The 12,263-nt window shown below is 41.4% G+C and overlaps 1 protein-coding gene across 1 annotated transcript in view; it reads left to right on the top strand.

Moving 5' to 3' along the window:
* Nucleotides 1-12,263, top strand: part of UGDH (UDP-glucose 6-dehydrogenase) — a 31,134-nt gene continuing 18,871 nt past the window's right edge. Inside the window, exons 1-2 of the mRNA XM_030881071.3 lie at nt 1-634; nt 8,572-8,740. Of these exons, the coding sequence (XP_030736931.1) occupies nt 8,579-8,740 (162 nt within the window). The 5' untranslated portion in view covers nt 1-634; nt 8,572-8,578. The remainder of the gene's footprint in view (nt 635-8,571; nt 8,741-12,263) is intronic.

The following is a 12,263-nucleotide window of genomic DNA, read 5'->3' as shown; positions in this document are numbered from 1 at the left end:
CAGAGTATGGCTGACCTGGCGCGCACGCGGCACCACCTCATAGCCGTGAGGCAGGATGGGGACACAGGGAGGGAAGAGGGGGCCAGACGGCAAGAGCGAGCTCTAGACTACCGGGAAACTAGACCCTGACCTAGGCGTAACTGGGAGGCTATCCCTCAGTCCTCGGCCGACCTGCGGCGCAGACAGCTCAGCCCAGCGCCGCTCGCGGCAGGGGCGGGGCCGCTGAGCTGGCCCGAGCGGATTTGCCCAGGCTCGGCCGGGGGGTGGGGTCTGCCCCTCCCAGCGACGACTAGTCACGCCCCCGTATCCACCGCCCCTGGGCCCCGCAGGAAATAGGGGCGGGCCCCGGCCTACAGTGGCGGGAGGGGGAGCAGGGATGCAGCGGAGGGCTAAGTCCGGGAGGGCTTGGCTGCGGGGGAATGAAGCCTCCGCCTTCTCGGGTGGAAACCTTTAAATACAGGCTCGGGCCCGGGACTCGGGGTGCGGCGCTTGGCAACCCGAGAGGGGTGTGCGGTGAGGGGAGATCAGACGGAGCAGGGCGCGAGTGCTGAAGCTGCGGCTGCGCGGCCCAGAACGAGGAGCTGTCCGAGCGGTCGGGGTTGGAGCGGTTACCGCTCTCTGTGCCTGGAAGTGGGTAAGCGCCTTTCCCGGGCTGGCTCCGCCACCCCGTGGGGATGCTCCCGGGTCCCGGCGGGATGTGGAAGGAGACGGGCGGGGTGTGCGCGCTGCTCTTAGTCGCTCCCTGCGCTTGGTCCCAGGCTCCCAGTGTCACGACCCCCCGTCTCCTCTTTTGGGCTCTGGGCGGGAATAGTCTTTTGGGTCTGCTGCCCTGGAAGAGGGAGAGCTTGGGCTCAGGACTCGCGAGTCTTCCAACCGCTTCTCTTTCTGCTTTTCCCCACTTTCCGACTTAAATGAGATTTCCCTGGCGCCTCTGAAAGCCGAACGTCCACCAAAGGAAGTGGTCCTCTGGTCAGGGACCCCATTTTGGTCTCAGAATCATAGTCTTTTGTTTGTGTTTAGAATCTGCTCACATGGAGGGCTGCTGATTTCCTCACGTCGCTCGTCTCTCTTCTTAAGAAACTAAAGAGAAACCGAACCAGAGAGCCCTTCTGAAGGCGAAATCCTAAGACATTGATTCTGTCGTGACATCTGTATGGACTGTCCTGGAATCCATTGTTGGCCGCCACACTGTATAATGGCTTTATTTCATATTAGGGAAGGCCTTTCTTGGGTGCTTCAGGAGATTGCGTTTGTGTGAGACCTTGAAAAATTATTCCTCTTTACATATAGGAAAATAATTGAGTAAGGTCGAGAATTCTGGTATATAGAAAAGAGGGATTCACTGGTAGGGAACTTTTCAGGGATATACAGAGGAGTAGCTGTTCATTGACTGCCTGCCCTCAAAGACACAGTGAGTCTTTGAGTTTCTTCAAATCCCCTATGAAATGGACAACAGTAGTCTGGTCTGTTTCTTGGGGGATGCGGGGAGCGGGGGGTGGTTCTAGAAATGAAAGAGGTTACTGTCTGCTCTGATATGTGCTTGTTAGTGCCCAGCATCTAGTTTAAGGTAAGGGATAGACAACCCTGATTGAAAGGATCTCATTTCTTCTCCTATTGCTGTACTACTCCTTTCTCCAACATAAAATCTGTAACCAATAAGCATACTCCATCTTCTCTCTTGCTATTTCCACAGCTTTACATGATACCCTTTAGATATGAGGTTAACAGTCTTTCTCACTGATTAAATATTTTTCCCGGGGCAGGCATCTGTTAGTATTTAATTTTTGGAAATATCTAAGATGATGTGTGAAGTTGATGTATCCATCTGTAACGTCCATTGCCTTAGATACTGGGTATACTGAAGAGGGGTGGAGGTGGGGGGATTATATTCAGTTTAGATTGTAATAGGAGCTTCGCTATTTGTTAGCCGCATCTTTTAGGCTGAAATATTGATCTGAATTTGTAAAATTTTAGATGAAAAGTAGTTTTGGAATGGCCTGGTTTGCTGTGACTTTCCCAAAATACAGAGGTAAAAACTCATTTCAAACTGACTCATTCAGTAAGCAGACATTCTCATTTCCCTGACAGCACAGTAGAGGGTCAGAAGGTAAATAAAAGTAGAAACAGAAAATGGAATCAGAAGATATCTGTGTCAGGCAAAGTATATCACTAACACTGTATCAAGCTCTGTATTAAAGCTTATTGAAGATTTTGTTGAAACTTCCAAGTGGTAATTTATTTGGACTTGCACAGATTGTACATCTAGCTTCTTCAGTAATTTTCCCATTGTCATCTGCGAGCCATACTTCATACTTCATGTGAAAGAGCAACGCGGGGATACCCTAAAACACATGCAGTTCTATAATACAGACCCACCTGCCATCAATAGTTTACCCCAGCTGCCGTCTGAAAGGCAAGCTGAATATGGCGTGGCAACCAAGGTAGATAAGTAGTAGCTCTGAGAAGACATGCTGAAGTTCTACCTAAAGAAGAAAGATTGATAGGATTGTGGACAGTCTGCAAAAATACTCTGATCGAGCATCTGAGATAAAGATATTCAAATACCAGTCTTCATCTCAAAAAGATAGGCCCTTATTGAGTTACTCATTCAATTAATATTTATTGAGAGCCTACTGTTCTAGGTGCTGAGGTGAACAGCAGCAGAGAAGTGTTAGCCTGGGAGTACCTTATAAAACTCTTGAGCCCAAGAGTTCATCATGGGCTCAGCCCATGTTCTGGTTCAGCCATGTTCTGGTTGAGACTGAGGGCATAGACTGCCCTTATAACCTCTTGGCTGTGGATTAAGTGGTAACACCACAAGATCCTCTGGTCCAAAAATCCTTTGAGATTTTACTTTTTAGGTATTCCAGATATACTGGTTTTGATTAGAGAGGCCACCTATCCAGTAAGGGGTTACTGTTAGTGGTAGTCCAGGTTCATGACAGTTCAGGACTTGATCTTCAGCCTTGCAGATCTGGAAGGTTGTTTTTTTTTTTTCTTCCCACAAGCCTAAGGGTTAATGAGGCTCTAGGTAACTTATGATGACTAAGCTCATAAGAGACTGATGGATACTCTAGAATGGAAACTTGCTATTACAGTAGGGAAACTTTATTCCAGTGTCTGGAATACTTATGTCTCAAATCCAGGCCATCCCTTTCTAGTATTATGATTCCTGGCAATCTGAACTCATAAGGCATAGTGGAATCAGAACAAAGAATTTGGGGGGAATATGCCATCCAAGCATTGGGAAAGCTTTTTTCTTGCCCCACCTCTCTGAAACCAGAACACTTCTGACTTCCAGATTCTGTGTCACTCTTTAGAAGCGCTGAAATAAACACTGTGTCATTCTTATTCATATTCTTTTTTTTTAATTAATTAATTTATTTTTGGCTGCGTTGGGTCTTTGTTGCTATGCATGGGCTTTCTCTAGTTGCGGCGAGCAGGGGCTACTCTTTCATTGCGGTGCGTGGGCTTCTCATTAAGGTGTCGTCTCTTGTTGCAGAGCACGGGCTCTAGGCGCGTGGGCTTCAGTAGTTGTGGCACGGGGGCTCAGTAGTTGTGGCTCATGAGCTCTAGAGCGCAGGCTCAGTAGTTGTGGCGCAGGGGCTTAGTTGCTCCGCGGCATGTGGGATCTTCCCGGACCAGGGCTCAAACCCGTGTCTCCTGCGTTGGCTGGCGGATTCTTAACCACTGCGCCACCAGGGAAGCCCATCATTCTTATTCTTTTTTTTTTTTTAAAGATTTTTTCCATCATTCTTCTTATTTTTTTTTTTTACATCTTTATTGGAGTATAATTGCTTTACAGTGGTGTGTTAGTTTCTGCTTTATAACAAAGTGAATCAGTTATACATATACATATGTTCCCATATCTCTTCCCTCTTGCATCTCCCTCCCTCCCACCCTCCCTATCCCACCCCTCTAGGTGGTCACAAAGCACCGAGCTGATCTCCCTGTGCTATGTGGCTGCTTCCCACTAGCTATCTATTTTACGTTTGGTAGTGTATATATGTCCATGCCACTCTCTTGCTTTGTCACAGCTTACCCTTCCCCCTCCCCATATCCTCAAGTCCATTCTCTAGTAGGTCTGTGTCTTTATTTCTGTCTTACCCCTAGGTTCTTCATGACATTTTTTTTCCTTAAATTCCATATATATGTGTTAGCATACGGTATTTGTCTTTCTCTTTCTGACTTACTTCACTCTGTATGACAGACTCTAGGTCCATCCACCTCATTACAAATAGCTCAATTTCGTTTCTTTTTATGGCTGAGTAATATTCCATTGTATATATGTGCCACATCTTCTTTATCCATTCATCCGATGATGGACACTTAGGTTGTTTCCATCTCTGGGCTCTTGTAAATAGAGCTGCAATGAACATTTTGGTACATGACTCTTTTTGAATTATGGTTTTCTCAGGGTATATGCCCAGTAGTGGGATTGCTGGGTCATATGGTAGTTCTATTTGTAGTTTTTTAAGGAACCTCCATACTGTTCTTCATAGTGGCTGTACCAATTCACATTCGCACCAGCGGTGCAAGAGTGTTCCCTTTTCTCCACACCCTCTCAGCATTTATTGTTTCTAGATTTTTTGATGATGGCCATTCTGACTGGTGTGAGATGATATCTCATTGTAGTTTTGATTTGCATTTCTCTAATGATTAAAGATGTTGAACAGTCTTTCATGTGTTTGTTGGCAGTCTGTATATCTTCTTTGGAGAAATGTCTATTTAGGTCTTCTGCCCATTTTTGGTTTGGGTTGTTTGTTTTTTTGTATTGAGCTGCATGAGCTGCTTATAAATTTTGGAGATTAACCCTTTGTCAGTTGCTTCATTTACAAATGTTTTCTCCCATTCTGAGGGTTGTCTTTTGGTCTTGTTTATGGTTTCCTGTGCTGTGCAAAAGCTTTGCAGTTTCATTAGGTCCCATTTGTTTATTTTTGTTTTTATTTCCATTTCTCTAGGAGGTGGTTCAAAAAGGATCTTGCTGTGATTTATGTCATAGAGTGTTCTGCCTGTGTTTTCCTCTAAGAGTCATCATTCTTATTCTTAATGCCCCTTTTCCAGGCTCCAAGCTGATCATTCCCTTTGCCCCCTCCCCCTTTTTTTTCTTCAGTGGAGTTTATTAGATTTTAGCTAATATATTAATGACTTGATTGTTATGGTTACTTTCAGCTGTGTTACCTTAAGTTATTAAATTATAGCCTCATGGATTTTTATGGTCATGCTTTCCTGAAAGGGGCATTCAAGACCCACTTCCAATTCATTTCCACCCTGAGACAGTTTTTACCTCTCACTACTTCTTAACACCCACGTTTTTGTGCAACTAGGCAGATCTCACTTCTTTGGACTCATTTCTTTCTCTTTTTTTTTAATTAATTTATTTTATTTTTGGCTGTGTTGGGTCTTCGTTGCTCTATGTGGGCTTTTCTCTAGTTGCGGTGAGCGGGGGCTACTCTTTGTTGTGGTGCGCAGGCTTCACTAGTTGCGGCGTGTGGGCTCAGTAGTTGTGGCTCACGGGCTCTAGAGTGCAGGCTCAGTAGTTGTGGCGCACGGGCTTAGTTGCTCTGTGGCATGTGGGATCTTTCCGGACCAGGGCTTGAACCCGTGTCCCCTGCATTGGCAGGCGGATTCTTAACCACTGCACCACCAGGGAAGCCCTGGACTCATTTCTGTATATAAGTCCTTATTTATTTCCTTCCTGTCATCTGGAATGCCCTGCCCACTTATCTTTCCTTTTAAATCCTACTCATTCTTTAGGTCAAGCTTAGATTTTACATTTACCTTGATATAGATACTTTCTTATTTTGATTTTTCCCCCCTCTGGACTTTAACCCTCACTTTGTCATTTAATTGATTATACTGCCTTGTGTAATTTAACCATGTTACCTGGATGCAATTAACTCCATTTTATCTTTTAGGTCAGTTTAAAAGTCACCTTCTCAGAGAGTCCTTCTTTACCCTCACTAAAATAGTCCTTTCCCCATATACAGTCTTTCTCTTTTAGCTACATGTTTATTTCCTTTATGTGGAATTTACCGCAACTGCCATTATTTTGTTTGTGTGCTTTCCTACTAGAATATAACTATGTAAAGGTAGGAGCTGTATCTGTCATGTTCACTATTGTATCTATAGTACGTAGAACAATAGTGGCTGTTACATAGTGGGGTCTTTAATAAATATTTTTCAGTTGAATTATTTGCTGAATAAATTGTTAAGGACTTGAGTGTCAGGACCCATATTATTCTATGGCCAAATTCTCTGCTGTGCCCACACAGTAAATCCTTAAATTGGGAATATTAATTTTTCATGAATGAGAAGAAGGGAATAAGCCTGAAGCAAGTTGAAGCAATTTTTCTGAAACCAGATGCCAAGACTTTTCTGCTGTAGAGGTGGAGACGACAGCAGTGAATGCTGGAGACAGATCTTTGGTAAGCCTGCTCCAGGCCAGCTGTCCCTCCCACAGGTGGGAGCTTTTCAGAACATCCGGCTCAGTCTTAGCCACTTAGCAATCCCAGTGCAGTCTATCTCCCCATGCATTCTCCTCATGTATAGGGCACTTGAGGCCTGGAGAGTGTGAAGGGCAGAACTGAAAAGCAGAAGAAGGGTGAAGAAAGATATATGGTTGCTAAACGTAAATTTTTCTAGGCTCAGTGTTTTTGCTAAGGTGAATCTTGGAATACTGATAAAGAGGTTGCTTGTAGAAGCAAAGTAGAGGGTAGCAAAGTAGATGTGGATGGAGTAGGTGTGTGGCTTCTGAGTGTTTACCTTGTTATAGAGATTTAATGATTTTTTTTTTTTTTTTTTTTTTGGCCGCACGGCCTGGCTTGTGGGATCTTAGTTCCTTGACCAGGTATCGAACCTGGGCCCATGGCAGTGAAAGCGCCAAGTCTTAACCACTGGACCGCCAGGGAATTCCCCAGATTTAATGTTTGAATCATATGAATTATTACCTATTCAAAATAAAAATACATTTAAAATATTTCTTTGTATGTATATTGCTAAGAATATTTCTTTCTTTTGGGGAATCATTAGATTCCAAATTCTGTTCATATTTACTGGTTTACTAAAATTCCGTTTCTTTTAGGTTATTAAAAAGTCATTAGAGGGGGGCTTCCCTGGTGGCGCAGTGGTTGAGAGTCCGCCTGCCGATGCAGGGGACACGGGTTCGTGCTCCGCCCCGAGAAGATCCCACATGCCTCGGAGCCGCTGGGCCCGTGAGCCATGGCCGCTGAGCCTGCGCGTCCGGAGCCTGTGCTCCGCAACGGGAGAGGCCACAACAGTGAGAGTCCTGCGTACCGCAGGGAATTCCCTGGTGGTCTAGTGATTAAGACTCCGCTATTGCACTGCCGGTGGGGGTGGGGTGGGGAGGAGGGGCTGGTTTTCGACTCCTGATCTCGATCCCTGGTCGTGTACCTAGGATCCCACAAGCCATGCGGCCAAAAAAAAAAGTCATTAGAGATCAGACTCTATGAGTTGGTATCTGCTAATCATAACTACTAAAGATCAATTTATAAGCCAGATTACTTGCTTATTAACACAGACCAGGATACTTGTTTGGGTTGTCAGCTCATTCTCTTCCAGTTGGGAACTCTTACCCAGAGAACCAACCAAGATTAGAGTGTTGTTTGATTAATACAGATTCAGACCAAAGGGAATTGGATCATCTTAATTATGTGCTTTGTGTATCTTTTTTCATAATAGGGATATACTTGCCAGGCATTGTAATTAGATCAGCCTTCCAGAGTACCTTCTCCGATCCATGCAGGAATATACTAACAAATACTTAAACTCTCCAGGACAAAAATTCTAAGAATCTTATCAGTTTGACCGTTCTCGTTCTCATTACTGAATAAACTGAAATTCTTACATATAAGTCAGTCCCTTGTCATTTTGTATTCGAGTGAATCAATTCACTGGTTTTTGAAAAACCCATCAAAATCTGTGTAACAGCTTTGCTAACTACAGAAATCACTTTCTTTTAACCATCTCCTGGTTTCTGATTAAAGTTGAAATAGAGTTTAAGATCATCGTCCAGTACCTAAAAATGAATTGCTGAAACCAAATTGTGCAGGGAACATAATCTCAGAGGCAAATTCTGGACTTAGGAGCTAATCTTAATATCTGTCATTTTAGTCTAAACTTGTTGTAAAGCTGACCTTTGTACACCAGCATTTAGTTAAGCAAGAATTGCACTGGTGTGTTCACCCTTGAATTTTCCCTCAGCAATCAAAGTTACCCTAGAGTGTTAGAAGATTAAGTAAGGTTTTATTTTGCTTCTTGACTTTCTATATTAGTTCATTATAATCTTTGTGACACTTCTTTAGTAATATCAGTTACTATAATATTTTCCATATTTCATGCTGGTACAGCTGAGAACAGGCTAGGTCATCCAATTGGAACATTATTTTTTTTATTATCATTGTCTTCATAATTCTTAATGAGTGTGAATGTAGGAAATCTTTCCAGTATCTGTCACCTTGACAGTTTTTATAAAGGGTGATGAATGTGCAGTGTGATTTCTTTAAATTTTCTGTTCTCAATAGTTGGACGGTCTTACTGTTTCCCTTCTAGTACAATCATGTTTGAAATTAAGAAGATCTGCTGCATCGGCGCAGGCTATGTTGGAGGACCCACATGTAGTGTCATTGCTCATATGTGCCCTGAAATCAGGGTAACAGTTGTTGATGTCAATGAATCAAGAATCAATGCATGGAACTCTCCTACACTTCCTATTTATGAGGTAAACCATATTAAACAATGCTTTGTTCTTATGCTCTTTGTTTTCTTACTCTTTTTGCTAAGTAATTTACTTTTAATATAAAATTCTATGACTTCAACTGATAAGAAATTAAATGAAAAAACATAAATACACAATGTTATGGACATTACAATTATAATTATGTCAAATATGCCCAGAGAAAATGCCTAGAAAAAAGTAGATTGAATATTAATAATGGTTATATTAGTGAAGTGAGATTATGGGTAATTTTCTTATCTTCTCTATTTTCTAATTTTGTTTGTTAGTATGGTTACCATATGGTAATAGTACAATTAAAAAGTGACATCTGGGGCTTCCCTGGTGGCGCAGTGGTCGAGAGTCCGCCTGCCGATGCAGGGGACACGGGTTTGTGCCCCGGTCCGGGAAGATCCCACGTGCCGCAGAGCAGCTGGTCCCGTGAGCCATGGCCGCTAAGCCTGCGCGTCTGGAGCCTGTGCTCCGCAATGGAGAGGCCACAGCAGTGAGAGGCCCGCGTACCGCAAAAAAAAAAAAAAAAAAAAAAAAAAAGTGACATCTGTAAAAATTAAAAAACTGTGGATGTTTATAATATTAATTCATGTAAGTATTATATTTTTGGGTGATTGTATTTATATCAGGTAAACCTTGGATGAATAAATGGTGTCTTTCATATTCAGTGTTTAGTATCACAAATTTGTTTAAATTGGAATTTCAAAATTTCTGTGAATTTAGAGAACTCATAGTTAGGAAAATATGCCTCTATTTTATTAAGCAGTGTTCCATTTTTAAAAATTTTCACTGTAAAATGAGTTCATGATATTATGCTTTTGACATACAGAGAAGCACTTGAAAATTTGAGGGTAACATTTTCTCTCTAACATTAATATATTCTTTTCTCTTTTTTTTCTGAAAAGTTTTATTATTTATAAGACTCTTATCAACCATAGTCTTTAAGTGATCTTTAGAAGGGGAAGTCTCTGTAAGATGAATCTGCCTGCTATTTATAGGCCTATGAATAGAAATACATGAAAAAGTACCCATAGATTAGTAGCCACTTATCACAGATTTACCAATATCTGAATCAGACTTAGGATTAAAAAAAAAAAACCCTCTGTGTGTGTGGTAGCTTCTGTTTATGCTTTACCCTTTCTTCCTCTACCAGATTAACTTCCCATAATAGTTATTTAAATACCTCAATGTTATAGTATTTCTTTTCCTGTTATATAAACATAACATTACTACTATATTAGGTCTTGGGGAATTTTTAAAAACATTTTAAAAAACACTTTGGAAAGATAACTTGATTAAGAGTTTTATAATTCTGATATCCATAAAAGGGCTGCAAGTCATCTGAAACCTTGTGAGCCATATTTATATCCAGTCATTCAGTAATTAATTATGTCAGCAGTATACTCTGCTTTTCAAACACAAAATGTACCAGAATGGCTAAAATTATCACTACTGCTAATACCAAGTGCTGGCAAGGATTTAGGGCAACTGGAATTTTATACACTGCTGGTCAGAGCGTAAATTGGTATAGTCGTTTTGCAAAACTGCAGCAGTATTTACTAAAGCTGAAAATAAGCATCTCTGACCCAGAAATTCCACCTGTAGGTGTATATCCAACAGAAAGGCATACATTTATGCGCCAAAAGACAGGTATTAACAGTGCAATTCATAATGACCCCAGATGGGAAACAACCTAGATGTTAATTAGCAATAGAATGGATACATAAATTGTAGTGTAATCCTGCAGTAAAATACTATACTGTATTTAAAATCCATGGAACTACTTCTGCATGCAAGCATATGTTTAAATTCTCACAAAAGTAATGTTGTCAGACACAAAGTAGTCCATGCTATATAATCCCATTTGTATAAAGTTCAAATATAGGCAAACTAATTTCTGGTGATAGTATTCATCATGATGGTAGTTTGAGGGGTTGTAGAGACTAGGAGAGGGCATACTGCAGGCTCTGATTTACTGTTTAAGGTTTTTGGGGGTTTTTTTGGCCATGCTGTGCAGCTTGTGGGATCTCAGTTCCCCAGCCAGGGATTGAATCCAGGCCTTGGCAGTGAAAACCCAGAATTTTAACCACTAGCCAGCAGGGAACTCCTTGTTAATGTTCTTTTAATTCTTGTATGGATAATGGTTACACAAGTGTGTTCACGTGTGAAAATTGAGCTATACACTTTTCTATACTAAAATATATGCACTTTTCTATATTTTTGTTTTACTTCTATAAAAATTTTACATAAAAACAAAATAAAAAGGTTATCTTGAGCTAGAAAAAAGTATAAACTATAATATATTGGATTTAGATGTTTTTCTTGGAGAAAACAAAAAAATTAGTTGGCCAGGCACATTCCCTGGCCAGATTCTTATTATTAGTACTATTTCTATTATTTGAAATCTGAAACTCTTTTTCCTAAGACTTCAGTGCTTTAAATTAAAAATAGTGTGTTTGCACAGGTATTATGTAATAACCTATAAGGGAAAAGAATCTGAAAAAAGAATAGATACATATGTATGTATAACTGAATTGCTTTGCTGTACACTGGAAAGTAACACAACATTGTAAATCAACTATATGTCAATAAAAATAAATAAATAAATAAAGATTAAATTAAAAGAAAAAGAATTTTAAAAAAAAAAAAAAAGTGTGTTTGGACTTCCCTGGTGGCACAGTGGTTAAGGATCTGCCTGCCACTGCAGGGGACATGGGTTCGAGTCCTGATCCGAGAAGATCCCACATGCTGCGGAGCAACTAAGCCCGTGCGCCACACTACTGAGCCTGCGCTCTAGAGCCTGCGAGCCACAACTACTGAAGCCCTAATGCCACAACTACTGAGCCCATGTGCCACAACTACTGAAGCCCATGAGCCTAGAGCCCATGCTCCGCAACAAGAGAAGCCACCACAATAAGAAGCCCGCGCACTGCAGCGAAGAGTAGCCCCCGCTCAAGGCAATTAGAGAAAGCCTGCACGCAGCAACAAAGACCCAACGTAGCCATAAATAAATAAATAAATGGGGAAAAAAATAAAAATAGTGTGTTCTGCAGATATAGAAAACAAACCTGTGGCTACTAAAGGGGAGAGGGAAGGGAGGAGGGACAAATTAGGGGTAAGGGGTTAACAGGTACAAACTACTGTATATAAAATAGATAAGCAACAAGGATATACCGTATAGCACAGGGAATTTTACCCATCATCTTGTAATAACCTATAATGGAGTACAGTCTGCAAAAAATACTGAGTCACTATGCTATAGACCTGAAACTAACACAATGTTGTAAATCAACTATACTTCAATAAAAATAAATAAAAACCAAAAAACCCCAAATAAAAACAACAGTAAGCCACAAAAGAAGTGAGATGATCTGAATTTGCCATGTTATACTCTTGTTACTTTTTTATTTTTTTTATATTTTTGCGGTATGCGGGCCTCTCACTGTTGTGGTCTCTCCCATTGTGGAGCACAGGCTCCGGACGCGCAGGCTCAGCGGCCATGGCTCACGGGCCCAGC

The sequence above is a fragment of the Globicephala melas genome, chromosome 5 (assembly GCF_963455315.2).
Source record: "Globicephala melas chromosome 5, mGloMel1.2, whole genome shotgun sequence".
Lineage (NCBI taxonomy): Eukaryota > Metazoa > Chordata > Mammalia > Artiodactyla > Delphinidae > Globicephala > Globicephala melas.
Note: the sequence above shows the minus strand (reverse complement) of the source record. Positions and strands in the feature narration are given on the sequence as shown.